Source organism: Xenopus laevis, chromosome 4S (genome assembly GCF_017654675.1).
Source record: "Xenopus laevis strain J_2021 chromosome 4S, Xenopus_laevis_v10.1, whole genome shotgun sequence".
NCBI classification, from domain to species: domain Eukaryota; kingdom Metazoa; phylum Chordata; class Amphibia; order Anura; family Pipidae; genus Xenopus; species Xenopus laevis.
Genome location: NC_054378.1, coordinates 91223963 through 91239041, shown reverse-complemented (window position 1 = coordinate 91239041; position 15079 = coordinate 91223963). Strand labels below are relative to the sequence as shown.

At 39.7% G+C, this 15079-nt stretch overlaps 1 protein-coding gene across 7 annotated transcripts in view; it reads left to right on the top strand.

Moving 5' to 3' along the window:
- Positions 1 to 419: 419 nt before the first annotated feature.
- Positions 420 to 15079, top strand: part of gpsm2.S (G-protein signaling modulator 2 S homeolog) — a 34096-nt gene continuing 19436 nt past the window's right edge. For 2 of the 7 annotated variants that reach the window (XM_018259369.2, XM_018259368.2), the window contains exons 1-2: positions 422 to 647; positions 8535 to 8985. In XM_018259369.2, the coding sequence (XP_018114858.1) occupies positions 8918 to 8985 (68 nt within the window). In that variant the 5' untranslated portion in view covers positions 422 to 647; positions 8535 to 8917. 7 annotated transcript variants of the gene reach the window in all.

Below are 15079 nucleotides of genomic sequence, written 5' to 3'. Positions count from 1 at the left end.
AACCATCGAATTAAAATACTTTGAATATCGAAGGATTTTTTACCGATTTTGGCAATCGAAAGATTTAAGTAAAATTGTTCGATTGTACGATTAAATCAGAAATTCCCTCAAATTCACTTCGACCCTTGATAAATCTGCCCCTAGGTATTTCTCTTCCCTGGAACAAGTAGATGCTGTGAAAAACAATGTCCCCCTCAGACGCTATTAGGCTTTGTATGGGGCAGGCAAAGCTGGCAACTGAAACAAAGGTTTGTTTTTCCCCACAACATTAGAAACTTCCCGCAGCTTGTCGTGCAACTACGCAGCACAGACTGGCACTGCTTATGCTTCAAAGAACTTTAGTGCGGCTGCTACCGCTTATATACCTATAGCGTGACGTCATTAGTGTCGCGAGAAGAGAATGGAGGCGTGTGGATTAACTCTCAGGGAGGAGCCAAAGAACTAGATGATAACGGCTCTGCGGGACTTTTAAACTGCGATCCGGGACTGTGGGCTGTGTTCAGAGAAGAGGGAATGCTGGGAGCTGTAGTAGAATAGAGAGCGAGCTGCCGCTTCCTGTGTCTTTAGTTTCCTTTGCGGGGTCCTTGGCACTGAGTCACTCAGCGGGAAACTGCGGCTGCAACTCTGTTCCACCTGGATCCCAGCAGGTCAGTCTGTGCGTCTCTAGTGTGTGGTACAGCAGCAAGTTTTGTCACTTGTTATTGTTGCCGCTCTGTCACTTGTTGCACTTCTCTATGGCACTTGTGCATTAGTGTTCCGCTTGCGCTGCCTCAGGTTGTACTTGTGTGTGTGACGTCTGCATATTCCCATTTGCTCATATACACCAACCTTGTTCCACCCAGGCCTTGTATTTATGTATTTGTCTTAAATTATGCCCCCTTTCCTGTAGTGTGATACTTGTTTGTTGTACAGGCACGATACAGTGATGATATCTGTACAAAGTGATAAACTGATACTGACACTAAACATTTTTCTTTTCAAAATATGAATCTACATTTGGGGGCAGATTTATTAAGGGTCGAATTTCAAGTTTTTGGGAGATCCAAAAACGCCCATCAACTCCCATAAACATGAAATTTGAAAAAAAAAATGTATTACAAAAAAAAAAAAAATTTCAATTCGACCCTTGATAAATGTGCCCCTAGATTACATAAAGGTCACATTGATCGTTTTTTGCTGAAAGTTCTGCCTTTGTAAGTAAAGTTCATAAACCTGACCTCATAAAACTGACTGTCCCTTTTTAGGGTAAGGACACACCTGGCGATTCAGATTTAAGGTGGCCATACACAGGCCAATAAAAGCTGCCGACAGACCAAGTCGGCAGCTTATTGGCCCGTGTATGGGGGCCCCCGACGGGCTTCCCCGATGGAGATCTGGCCGAAAATCGGCCAGATCTCGATCGGATGGGACTAAAAATCCCGTCGGATCGCAGTCCCGCGGTCCGCCCATTCCTGTTCGTTAGGATCCGAGGTGGGCAAATCGGAGAGAGATCCGCTCATTTGGCATGTATGGCCACCATTAGTCGCCTGACTAATCACCTCGTCTTTGCGACGACTAATCACCTCGTCTTTGCGACGACTAATCTCCCCAAACGCCTTCCCTCTGTCTTGCGCCGGCTATAATGAAAAGTCGCCTGCGGCATGGCACACGCGATGCTTCGTATTCCAAAGTCACCCAAAGTTTCCTCGTGAGGCAACTTCGGGTGATTTCGAAATACAAAGCAGCACATGTGCCCTCACCCTTAAATTGTCAGTTAGCGTTTCTAATGCTAATGGACTACTGCACAAATATGGCAGCCCCCTCATACAGGAACACGGGGGTAAGAAAGGTAATGTAAAAGCATCAGGCAAATACTTTTATGGCAAAATTATAAAATTGCATTCAAAAACTGTTATGATGGATATGAAAAAGGTAATTGTCTTGTGTTGGTACCTCTTTAAGTCTGAAGGTCTTGTGAGTTGTTTTCTGTTCGTCCTCTGCATCATCCTAACTGGGTGTAGAACATTCTGTGTAGACCGTTTTATAAGTTGAGCTGGTTTGGCTGCACTTATGCTGTTTCAGCTAATATCTTCATTTTACCAATTTCCAGTGTATTTTAGGCTATTGGCTAACTGTTAGTTCTGGCTGCATATTTTTACAGGTTGAGAGAAGCAGATCTGCTCGGTGCCCCTGTTCCATTGATTTGAATCACACACAGGCTGAGGTCAGCCTTAATACTGACTCCGCTTAGTTGTGTGTGACCATACACAGGCTAATCGGATTCAAATCAATGGGTAGGGCACTTAGCAGATCTGCTTCTCTCAGCCTGTAAAAATACACAGGCCCACAACAGCCTGTGTGCCCATAGCCTTAAGGTAAATGTAGCTACATGTATTTGGAAACTGTTAAAGACCATAACTTGTATCTGTTTATCTTTCATCAGTACAGCTTTTCTGCATTCTGAAACCAGGAACGCTGTATAACCAAGGCAGCCCCCCATAGGTACTCATATATGTCTGATTGTGTCTGTGAAATAATTCATGTCATTCTGCAGCTATGAGCACAATCTGGCTTTACAAGAAATTATGTGAAAAGACTTAATTGTGATCAGACTTAATTGCCTTGTACCCTGTTTGTTTTTGGCTTATCTGTTTTGGTTGAGCAGATCAGCCTTGTCATTAAAAGTTTTCTAAAATGAAGCCACTCAGTGGTGAGAAAAAGCTAGTGAACCCAGTACAATGGTGCCTAATTTGGTTCAGAGCAATTAATAGCCATGTCACACTGGTGTATTGTGTGCAACAAATGAACTGAAACCAAAATTGGCTCAAATGTGACAAATGGCATGAGCAGTTGGCTTAGTCTAGTCAGTTATGTATTCCTAACAGCAAAAGGAAATAACTCATAGCTATTTGTACTACACGGACAACGCAGGTCTTGGCACCATAACCCACAGCTGCATTGTCCGGCTGATTTCACATCCCGGCAGTTTTATTCCTCTTTCAGTCGGCATTGAGATCACTAACAGGTAAGAGCAGCACATTTGCTGTGCCTCTGTTGAGCAGACATTTTTAGGGGTCAGACTGTGAGCACAAGTTACTTAACTGAGTTCAAAATCTAATAATATGCTTGTTAAAAACCTAATGATTGAGAAAGGTAACTCCTTTGAATACCCTGGACAGAAAATATGCAAACCTATGCACCCCATGCTACTCACATTATGGAAATGTTATATTCTACTGTACATAAACTATGCATTTTAAGATCTCCTTATATCAGGGGTGCCCAAAGGGTAGATCGGGATCTCAAGACACTGTCGACAAAAAGCTTGTCTAAATCACCCTCCTTTTTCGTTCTTTTTATTTAGATATTTTTAATGTTAAGGTTACGTAAGAAATGTCTTTAACTATAGCAATACACATTTTCTCATAAATCAATATAATGTTTAAGGAATTTTTTCCATGAAACAGAATGGTAACAATGCTTTTATGGAAGTAGATCACTAAAAGTAGACCTCGCATTAGTAAAGTATTGGCACTTCTGCCATATATGAACAGGCTTTACTTGTCATGACCAACACACTTGTCTTCGAGAGGATTTTGTTACAATAATGGCTATGGTGCTCCAGTTTAGCAAATCCTTTAAATAAATTCGATTTTTGCTAGTCTTAAAGGGATACTGTCATGGGAAAACATGTTTTTTTCAAAACGCATCAGTTAATAGTGCAGAATTCTGCACTGAAATACATTTCTTAAAAGAGCAAACAGATTTTGTTATATTCAATTTTGAAATCTGACATCGGGCTAGACATATTGTCAATTTCCCAGCTGCCTCCAGTCATGACTTGTCACCAGTACCCCTTAGGGCTGGACTCCGTGAGCATTTTTCATCAGATGGAGTCGCACGTGTGAAGATATAATTGGAGTGAATGAAAAGTCGGCGGGAATAACTATATTACATCCGACTTGACACGACTGTTCGGATGTGGACACAGAAAGCAGCGTCTTCATCCGATAGTCTGACCGTGTAATTGTTAACCCCTGACTTTTCATTCAGTCTAATTATATCTTCACGCGTGTGACTTGTCGCGTGTGTTTTGTTGGCGGGCGTTGATGATCTCAACACATTGTTAACAAACCTCTTATTTAAATAACCCTCCTATTTGATGCTTTTCATTCAGATATTTATTATTTTAAGGTTACATAGGAAATAATTGCTTGGTTTTCAAACACAGAGATGCTCCCATGAATATTGCACTGCCTGTGTTTATCTGCTCTGTATTCATGAGGGGAAGTTGAGGGAAAGAATGTAGGCACAGGGCTTCTGTGCTTCTTAGTGCTCCTCCGCTTGCAGCAGGGGCAGTAATATATGTTCCCTTTAGGGTTATGTATTTGGCATATGTAGTCAAAACCAGAAAGAAGTGTAGGGAATGGTGAAGCACAGACATTAATTAGCAATTACATTTACAAATCACTTTTGAAATAACTGACAATGTTTATGTTGGAAAGCTGCTTAGAATTAAGTCTGCTGTCATTATGCAAAATTGTAATCATCATTTATTTATCATCATCATTTATTTATATAGCGCTGTCAAGATACGCAGTGCTTTATTGAAATGTAGTGTGTTTAATTTATTTTTATGTGCTAGCAACTGTGGAAGTCCACCTACATCCATAGTTGACAGATCCATTCATGGTTATAAATATCCTTTTATGTAGTTAGTCTGTGGTTTTTTTGGCTGCTTTTGCCACAGAAAATATGCAGCCATAATTTTTGTGTGTGCACAGTATCCATTGGAGGTGTCTTGACAGGAGAACTGCTATTGTGGAACACTACTTTTTACATATGCACACTGTATCCATCTAAAAATTACTATGTGGAACACAGAGGGGTCTGTTTAAGAGGGGGTAAATGCTGCACAAACGCTCCATAAACCAATTACTGGCTATGTATTCCTTTCTCACACTGGTAACAGTGGAGTTAATATCAGGGGTGCAATTGCAGCTGGTCCCGCACCAGCTTGGGGCCCGCCGTAGCACTTATAAACGGTTATCGATGGTGGTTGTTCAGGGGGAACACTTTACAGCACGCCAGCAGCGTGCGATGCATAGGGGGGAGGGCCTGACAGGGGAGCCCGGGTGCCCATCCTGTACCAGTGCCCGCTGGCGAGTAGTTACATCAGTGACTGGTAACTGTGTAATATGCTTGTTAGGGATATACCGAATCCACTATTTTGGATTCAGCCGAACCCACCGAATTCCAATCCAAATCCTAATTTGCATATGCAAATTACAGATGGGAAGGGAAAAACATTTTTACTTCCTTGTTCTGTGACAAAAAGTTACACAATTTCCCTCCCCGCTTAGAGTTCAGACTCAGTTCGGCTAGGCAGAGGGATTCGGCTGAATCCTGCTGAAAAAGGCCAAATCCTGGCTGAGTCCCGAACCAAATCCTGGATTCGCTGCATCTCTAGTTAGTGTCACACCTAAGGAAGGGGCTGCACCCCAAAATGTAGAGGTCCTGCTGGCAATTAAAATTTATGGGGTTTTAACATTAAGGGTAAGGCCACACGAGGAGATTTTGTCGCCTGGCGACTAATCGACTCGTCATTTGCGAGACTATCCCCCCGAACTGCCTTGGCGTTTTTCCCCATAGGCTACAATGCAAAGTCGCCTATGGGGAAAAACGCAGAGGCAGTCCGGGGGGATAGTCGCGCAAAACACGAGGTGATTAGTCGCCAGGCGACAAAATCTCCCCGAATCTCCTTGTGTGGACTAGCCCTTAAGGGGTTGTTCACCTTCCAAACACTTTTTTCCGTTCAGTTGTTTTCAGATTGTTCACCATAAACAAAGACTTTTTTCAGTTGCTTTCCATATATTTTTTATTGTTTCCTCAAAATGTTTGTTTAAAAGTTAAATGTTCCTGTCTATGTTGTTTCTGTCTGGCAGCTCATTGATACAGGAGCATCTGAACTGTTACAATTTTCTACATTTAGTTGATACAAGTAGTTGATACATTTCTCAGCAGTATCTGTGGAATATTAGCAACTATTGTATCAAATCTATAAGCTGCCTTTAATGTAACTCAGGGATTCTGCTCAGCAGGGACACAGATAACAAATGGATCAACTAAATGTATAAATGTTGAACCGTTAAGAGTCCCCCCCCCCCCAAAGCTGCTTTAGAAGGTGAGAAATGTAAACTTTTCACTTCAATATTAGAAAAACGGTCACAAATAGAAAATGGAAAGTCATTGGAAAAAGTCTTTCTGGTGATCTATCTGAAACCAACTGAACCGAAAAAAGTGTTTGAAGGTGAACAACCCCTTTTACAAGTTGTGCCATTTTTTCTCACTTGTGTAGGCGCATGTAGTGGTCCTCTGTTTATATATTTCAGCCAGCAAAGAAACGGCCCAGTATGCTGAAATGCTGAAAAGTGTTATTTCCATTCAGGAGGTACAGGGGAGTATCAGCCAGCTGCAATATACTGGCCAAGAAACACAACACATGCCAAGATTTTGGGTTTGCAACTATTTTCTCATCACTGTTGTACAGCATTTGCTGAAATGTTTTTTTTTCTCTTGAATACTGATTTGCGCTGCATTTCTAATTATGTTTTATGTTCCGATAAATGTGATAGTGATCTCATTGATCTTGTGTCCCATGCTTGGATCATTTGTCATTACTCTTGCTTGTGCAGCTGTCGGCATTTGCCGAATCTTTTCCACTGCTTGTAGTTGCATTAGCTTGGCTGTAACTTTTTGCAGATTCAGTATTTCTATGCAACGTGTTCATTTGTAGTTTAGTTAGTGAAGCCATAATATTGATGTTCAGTGCTTGCTTTGTTAAAATCATGGCCTGTAAAACCCTTTATATGCCACGACTCCAGCTAATCCTAAGGAAGCACTAAAAATGATTTTCTCACAATTAGAGTTTACACGTGAAGTTTTTTACATGTGATTCTAATGGGTCCAAGGTATTTTCAAGAGTGTTGTTGCCAATGCAAATTTCCCATGGGCGTCAAATCGTCTTGTGTGTCATTGCCCTAAAAAGAACTTTAGTGACCTCTCAGTTTCACATTTTAAACATTTCCCTCTAAAGTGAATGTTTTGATGCAGCACTGGATCTACATCTAGGGGCCTCCTAGACACTGGGAATCTGTTAGATTGACAAAGCAAAGGGTCTTTGGGTAATAGGACCCATCAATTTTACAGTTATGGTTTTGGTTGCACTTTGGGAGAGGAGTGTTGCTAGGCAATACGCTTTTTCATTGGTGTAACTTTAACCCCAAAAGCATAGATACTATGTAATTGTGCGAGATGGCCTTTCCATAATTCGGAGCTTTGATAACGGGTTTCCGGATAGCGGATCCCACACCTGTACTGTTTTTTAATAGCAATTATATTTACAAATAATTTTAAAACCACTGCAAATTTGTAATGAATGTATATTAGAAAGTTGCCTTTAATTATGGAAACCGGTTTTGAGGTGAGAATCCCTTTTCCTTCAATACATGCGTATGAATGGCTTGCGTACTTCCCTTGCTAGCAACCATGTGGCTTTAAAGGAATTGTATATTAGGAACATTTTTAACGGAGAAAAAAAAGCAATAAACCCCACAATCTCCAAACTTCCCAAAATTGATTTTAGAATAATTAAAAAATTACCAGATTTTTCTTAAAGTGCTAATTGCCAGCAAAAGAATGGAAACAGAAAATAGTATAGAGGTGGACTTGTCACGAAGAAGACTAACAACTGCTAATTTTTTTAAGCCCTGGGACACCACACAAAGAGGCAGGACGTTGAGGACTGTGGTCTCATATTTAAGTTTATCTATCTCTTGGTATCTAACTTCCCTGAAAAACCACAAATCCCCAGCACCTTGGAGTAAAAGGAGAATTGGAGAAATGAATGCCGCACCACCTGACTACAATTATTAAAAGTCTTTTCCGCTGATCCGTTAGTCAATTAGGTTAAAAAAAAGATGGATTATTCAATAAATATATAAAAAAATATATTAGGCTTGCCAAAGCGCATTTGCCTCGAGAAAGCGTAATGCGAAAAATGCGTCGGAAAGTCTAATATATATATATTTTTTTACAGGAACATTTTTAATTTTGCACAGATTATCTATTTACTCAGTTTTTATTTTTACACTGAATCATTCCTTTAAGGCATGCTGATACTGGCATAAACTAATATGTGAAAGGAATTGTTATATGTAATCTGCATGCACACATACAAATAAAGATGCATGCTATTGGGTATACTGTTTGTTAGGGGTTTAATTCATTATATATGCATAAGATACAGCAAGGATTGCTGCCCCTGACAAGGTTGAGAGCAGTATATTTAATATTCTTACCTTTGTAAGACAGCTTGCATTTTGGCATTAGTGTCACTTTAAGAGCCCTCGCATGAATGTAGCCTGTCATATGCATTTTGTGACGGCATTGTTAAATATATAATCCTAATGCTTCTAAAGAGCTTTCTTGTACTCTTCTCATCTTTAAAACTGGACCTGCTTGTTACCTTTATATATGGTGCATTTATTTCCCAGCATTCCAGCTGCTTCTGTCTCCATGACTCCGACATGACACCTGTCTCTCTAAGTCACTGACTGCTCAGTCAGCATGGATCACTTTGCTTTTTCCGCTCTACAAACTGTGCGTGCCTGCTGACAGAAAAACAAAAGTGAGACCTGAAGCCAAGCCTCCAAATACAGAGTAGCAGCCCAATGGAGTCAGGATGGGCACGAGAAGCGGAAACTTTGTGCAGCCTGAATACATCTTAATAAATGAAGAATACAGGAGTATAAAATACCAGCTGCTCATATCTTCAATCCTTTCTCTTCTTTGTAACCACTGTTATATCCAACAGCACTTCTCTGGGCCCCTTGCAGCCCTCTTTCTGTATTTTCTATTAATCCTCTTTTGAGAATGCATGTCGATGGAGGGGACTGAAGCATTGTTAAGTATGCGCGAAGCCCCTAGCTTTCATGTCCGTTACAGGTAAGAGATCTCATTTTATAGCTTAGCTGCTCTTGCTTTATACAGTCACCCAACTCCACTAACTTGATGTGCTTCGTTATTTCCTTTCTACTAAAAATGCTCAATCAGAAGCTAGCTTGCCATATTAAAGAATAATTACCAGGTCCATTGACATGATCTGTACATCTCTGAAACACTAAGGTGGTCCAGAGATTATTGCCAGTAGTCACAAAATTACGAGGTTGCTGGAAAAGACTAGGTACTGTAGACTAGTTCCCAATCTATATGGCTAAAAGGTAAACCCCACTATCTTTAGAAGAGTGTGTTATTAATAAAGTTATAAAATAATTGAAAGTTATATATCCACATACATAGCCTTTCTTTAGCTAAGAAAGTAGAGGTATGGGACCTTTTATCCAGAATGCTTGGGACCCAGGGCTTTTTTAGGATAATTAATCTTTCTGTAATTTGTATATTCATGCCTTAATTCTACTAGAATATCATGTAAACATTAAATTAACCTAATAGACTGCTTTCATTACAGATTAATTATTTCCAAGTTTGGATCATGTACAAGGTACATGTATGGGATCCGTTATTCAGAAACCCATTATGCAGAAAGCCGTGAATTACGGAAAGGCCATCTCCCATAGACTCTCTTCTGTCCAAATAATCCAAATTTTTAAAAATGATTTCCTTTTTCTCTATAATAATAAAACAGTACTATGACTTGATCCCAACTAAGATATAATTAATCCTTAATGGAAGCAAAACCAGCCTATTGGGTTTATTTAATGTTTAAATGATTTTCTATTAAACCTAAGGTATGAAGATCCAAGTTACAGAAATATCTGTTATACGGAAAATCCCAAGTCCCGAGTATTCTGGATAGCAGGTGCCATACCTGTACTGTTTTATTATTACAAAAAAAGAAAAGGGTTAGGATTATTTGGATGAATAAATAAATATTTATATTATTATTTTTATAAATAATAAAAATTGAGTCTATGTTAGATGGCCTTTCCTTGATTTGGAGCTTTCTGGATAACAGATAATTATATTAGTTAAGACAATGTTGATAAATTTGATCTACCTTTTGGGCTGTCATACAGTACCTGCTACTAAGCAGCTCTGCTTAGTAGCAGAAAGCCCAGTGCTTGGGCTGGACCACTTCAATTGAAAAGTCCCCAAACCGTGCAAAAGTGCAGAAATATATAATGAAGGAGATAGGCTTTTAATTAAGCCTTTATTATTTTTTTTTTTTTTCATTATTTGTTATTATTTATTTCTTACTTTGACCTAAATGAGTTTCTCAGATCAATTTGAGCATGTGGCAATACACAGTAATTGTTGAAAGAGCGATTTACAAATGATGATTGGTTTAGAGATGGCTTACAAGCTTATTCTAGCATTCATTTTTAACAATGGACAAATAGCTGCATGTTAGCAGCTACAATGCATCGTAGTGTGTTCCTACTGGGATAGCTTTTGGGTGTAATAGAATACTTCTCACTTCTAATTGCATGGGGGGGCAGCTGCACGCCATAATTTTATAAAATGTGTTGCTCACAGGCTCCAAATAAATAAATGCCTCCAAAATGACCAGCGGTAAAGTAAATCATCAAGGCTATACTGGATGCCCAACAATTTATCTGTTTTTATGTTGTAAGGCTACATTGAAGTAAACAGCCTGGATGAATTTGCTTTGCTGGGTGTAAAAATAAGGATACTCCCATGTCTGAAAATGTCTGAAAGGTGTTGCGTTCAGAAGGTTAAGCTAAACTAGAATTTTGAACTTTGTTTGGTCTGCAGGCCTCTGTCTCATTGGTCTATTATTAATGTTTGCCTGTTGCTCTGAGGATAAGTATGGTAGCTCACACAATAATAAACACAATAATAAGCACAACATGCTCACAAGTAGGCTCCCTTGGTATATCAATGTAAAGTGCACATGAATCCCATGGAACATGTGTTTTTAAGGTTTAGGACACACACAGTGATTGTGAAATGCTCAATATATTGTCTTATTCTCTTATCTTACACACAGCCTATGCACTCACAGGTGAATGTAGCTTGGTAACACTCATCAGGGTTGGAACTAGCGGTAGGCAGAAGATGAACGTGCCTAGAGCACAAATGTGAAGGGGGCGCCGGGCACATACCTTTTCCATTCACTTACCCCTAGTGCGGGCCATCTTCCACACACAAACCATCTGATGTGTGCTCTCTTGCACCCCCTTGTGATGTCAGCATGTGAAGGAGTGCGGAATGTCCACTTGTGAGGATCAGGAAAGGGTTTTGGAAAAGTTGAATTCTATGGATTTTATAGCCAACACTACTTCCTGCTTTGCAGCTCTCTTGGTTTCCACTGATTGGTTATCAGGCAGTAACTGATCAGAGACTTGAGGGGGGGGGGGGCACGTGAGTCATAACAGTTGCTTTTGAATCTGAGCTGAATGCTGAGGAACAATTGCAAACTCACTGAACAGAAATGTCCCATGTGGGCCCCCTTCAAATCACTGACTAACTCCAAGTTAGAGAGCTGCAAAGCAGGAAGTAGTGTTCTGACTTTTATGTTAGACATCCAGTCACTCCAGCCTTTATACATTACATTTTTGGCTAAATAACTATTAGGAACATTTTTTATTTTGCACAATCTATATAATGACCCAGTTTTTATTTTTACACTGAACTGTTCCTTTTAAGTGCTATGTAATATAATTGGCGTATTAGCGGCCTACCCTTTGGAGGTTTGTAGTTGGAAGAGGTAAAAGCGATTCAGGTGCAAGAGATGCATTTGCTAAGAATTGTCTTTAGTGATTGTAAATTCAAAGTACCATCAATGGTGACAATAAGTGCAAGTCTACAGAGAAAGGACATTCATTTCTTTTAAATCTGCTCAATCTGTTTCTGCACATGTCGCTGTGTTAAAGTGGCGGAAGCTTTATACAACTAATATGGTGCTCTAGTAACACACTATTGTGCCACTAACCTTGTTACTGGATTGTGCAAGTCATTAAAGTATAGAGACTAATGTGCACATTAAACAATATTGCACAGGACAACTCCCTTCTATAAATGAATGAAGCATCTGAAAGCAGCTTTACCAGATGAGAGGGTTGATCAGTTCACCCTATGCATGAAATCTGTCTGAGCTAATTAGGGTTACATGACTGACATGGTCTCTATCTGTGCAACGTCCGTATGGAGTTTCCATTTGTTTCCCCACACCAAGTAGAACATGCCGTGCAACATAACTCACTGGTCCCTTGATCACTTAATATAATGGCAGAAATTACAGAATATAAGAATAATGATCAACCATTGAGGTAATTGTAAGTGTCTGCTACTATGTGGCAACCAAGGTAGCCAGCCAGAAGGAAGATTAGCGAGGATTACCTTGTTGTGATTTTAATCTTAATCCAGTTCCCGCAGGACAGACATATATGTGACAGCATTCCATGTTTTCCTATATTCATTATCACCTATGTCGACTGGATGGATGTGTTATTTATTTATTTTTGATGGGTGCAACAATCTTCCTGTGACCAAACAACAACTAATACTGGCATGAACCATTCTTGGGATTTCTTTGACTTTAGGGTTTTGTATTCCTTGAAAGCAATTCTCATTTTCTCTCGCTGAGAATGTCCATCATGTCTTTCTGCTTGAGTTGGAGGAAATCGCCCAGGTAGACATTATATTCTCATTTTGCTGTGACATGGTGTGCATTCTAATTATTATTGTTTTGTGTGTTGCAAGGGGGCCAAAGGTAAGAGTGCAGCTGGTATGGCTGAAAGTCTGTGACCTTGTTTGAGTAACTGAGCCCTGTAGTGTATCTATTGACAGTTGCAGATATGTGCCAACATGTAATTGCTTTATATTTGTATTCAGTGTGTAGTGGGACAGTTTGTATTACAGCTATGAGGGGCTGCTTGCTTTAAAGGGGTTGTCCACCTTTAAATTAACCTTTAGTATGATACAGAGAGTGATATTCTGAGATAATTTACTATTGGCTTTCTTTTGTGTGATTGTTGGTGTTAATTAGCTTCTTGTTCAGCAGTTCTCCAGTTTGCAATTTCGGCTATCTGGTTGCTAGGGCACAAATTACCATAGTAACCATGCATTGGGACTGGAACATGAATAGGAGAGGCATGAATAGAAAGATGAGTAATAAAAAGTAGTAATAACAATACATTTGTAGCCTTACATATCATTTGGTTTTTTAGATGGGGTCAGTGACTCCCATTTGAAAGCTGTGAAGAGTCAGAAGCAGAAAGCAAATAATTCAAGAATGAAGACCAATTGAAAAGTTGCTTAGCAGTAGGTTAGCTTAGGTTGTTCATACTTTTTTCAGTTCAGTTGGTTTCAGATTGTTCACCAGAAATAAAGACTTTTTTCAATTACTTTCTATTTTCTATTTGTCACCGTTTTTCTAATATTGAAGTGTAATGTTTCATTTCTCATCTTCTAAAATAGCTCTGGGAGGGGGGGTCGCCGACTCTTGAACTGTTCTTAATTGATCCATTTAGTTGTTATCTTTGTCCCTGCTGAGCAGAATCCCTGAGTTTCATTAAAGGCAGCTGTTAGATTTGATACAATAGTTGCTAATATTCCACAGATACTGCTGAGAAATGTATCAACTAATTGTATCAACTAAATGTATCAAATTGTAACAGTTCCGATGCTCCTGGATCACTGAGCTGCCAGAATGAAACACCAGAGACACGAACATTAAAATTTAAACTTAAATTTTGGGAAAAGAGTAAAAAATAAAAAAAGGAAATCAGATGAAAAAAGTCTTTGTTTATGGTGAACAATCTGAAAATAACTCAACTGAAAAAAGTGTATGGAAGGTGAACAACCTCTTAAAGGTGTAGCACTCATTTAAAGTGATGTCATACAGATAAGCAGTGTTGTTGGGCAGGACTGAGCTATTACATTTCCTTGGGGGGGGGGGTCATATCCAGCCTATGGGCCTTTAGTTTAGCAGTTGAAATATTGACCAAAAATAACATTTAAATATGGTTAAAACATGGACATGTGCCTGAAATGGATATCTTTTCTTTTGTCTTCATGCAGCCACTCTGAGCAATTAACCTGTTTAAGGGTCCAAGCACACGGGCAGATTTGGGGAGATTTAGTCGCCTGACTAATCACCTCTTCTGCAGGGCGACAATCTCCGGTTGTCAAGTTGCGGAAACTTTGGGCGACTTCGGAAATCGAAGCACCGCGAGTGCATTGGCATTTTGTCATTATAGCAGGGGAAGTCAGTTCGGGGAGATTGTCGCCCTGCAGAATCTGCCCGTGTGCTTAAACCCTAAAGGAATAAACCGGTTTAAATCAATAATTTTGTATAATGACATGATGGGTTAATCTGGATTTTGTTCTTATTGTGGTACATACCCAAACTACACCGAGTTGGAATTGGCAGCCTGTGGCCAATACGATATGTAAAATTCTTGGCTTCTCCCCATATGTTTGTATTGAATTGCCAGGGAAACTTGCCTTATAATTCTTCTACATTGTTATAACCTGTAGATACAAATGTGATATCCATATTGGTGATCACATCACAGAGTAAATAGTGAGAATCAAAAAGCCATAGTACATGTGATTATGGAATGCAGAATGGCATCAACACTGCAACATGCACCATAGTATAGGGCTGGTTTAGTTGCTATGAGCAATAACAATATTACCATACCATTTATTTATATAGCACCAACATAGTATGCAACACATTTGCCCCATTTTACTGCTACAGCGCTATGCTGTTTCCATATATCTGCAATCCGTGTAATCTATATTAATCATAGAAGAATACATGCCTTAACTAGCCCTTTTATTCATATACCGTATATACTAGAGTATAAGCCCAGTTTTTCAGCCCCAAAAATATGCTGAAAAACTCTACCTCGGCTTATACTCTGGTCAAGCGCAAAAACGGTCGCCGGCGTCTAAGAATAGTCGCCGGACCAAGAATGGTCACCGGCATCCAAGAACGAGACGCCGGCACCTCCAATGGCAGCAGAAACCCTCAATTTTTTGATTGAAACTTAGCAGAAGCTGCTGCATTTCTCACCCTAGGCTTATACTCGAGTCAATAAGCTTT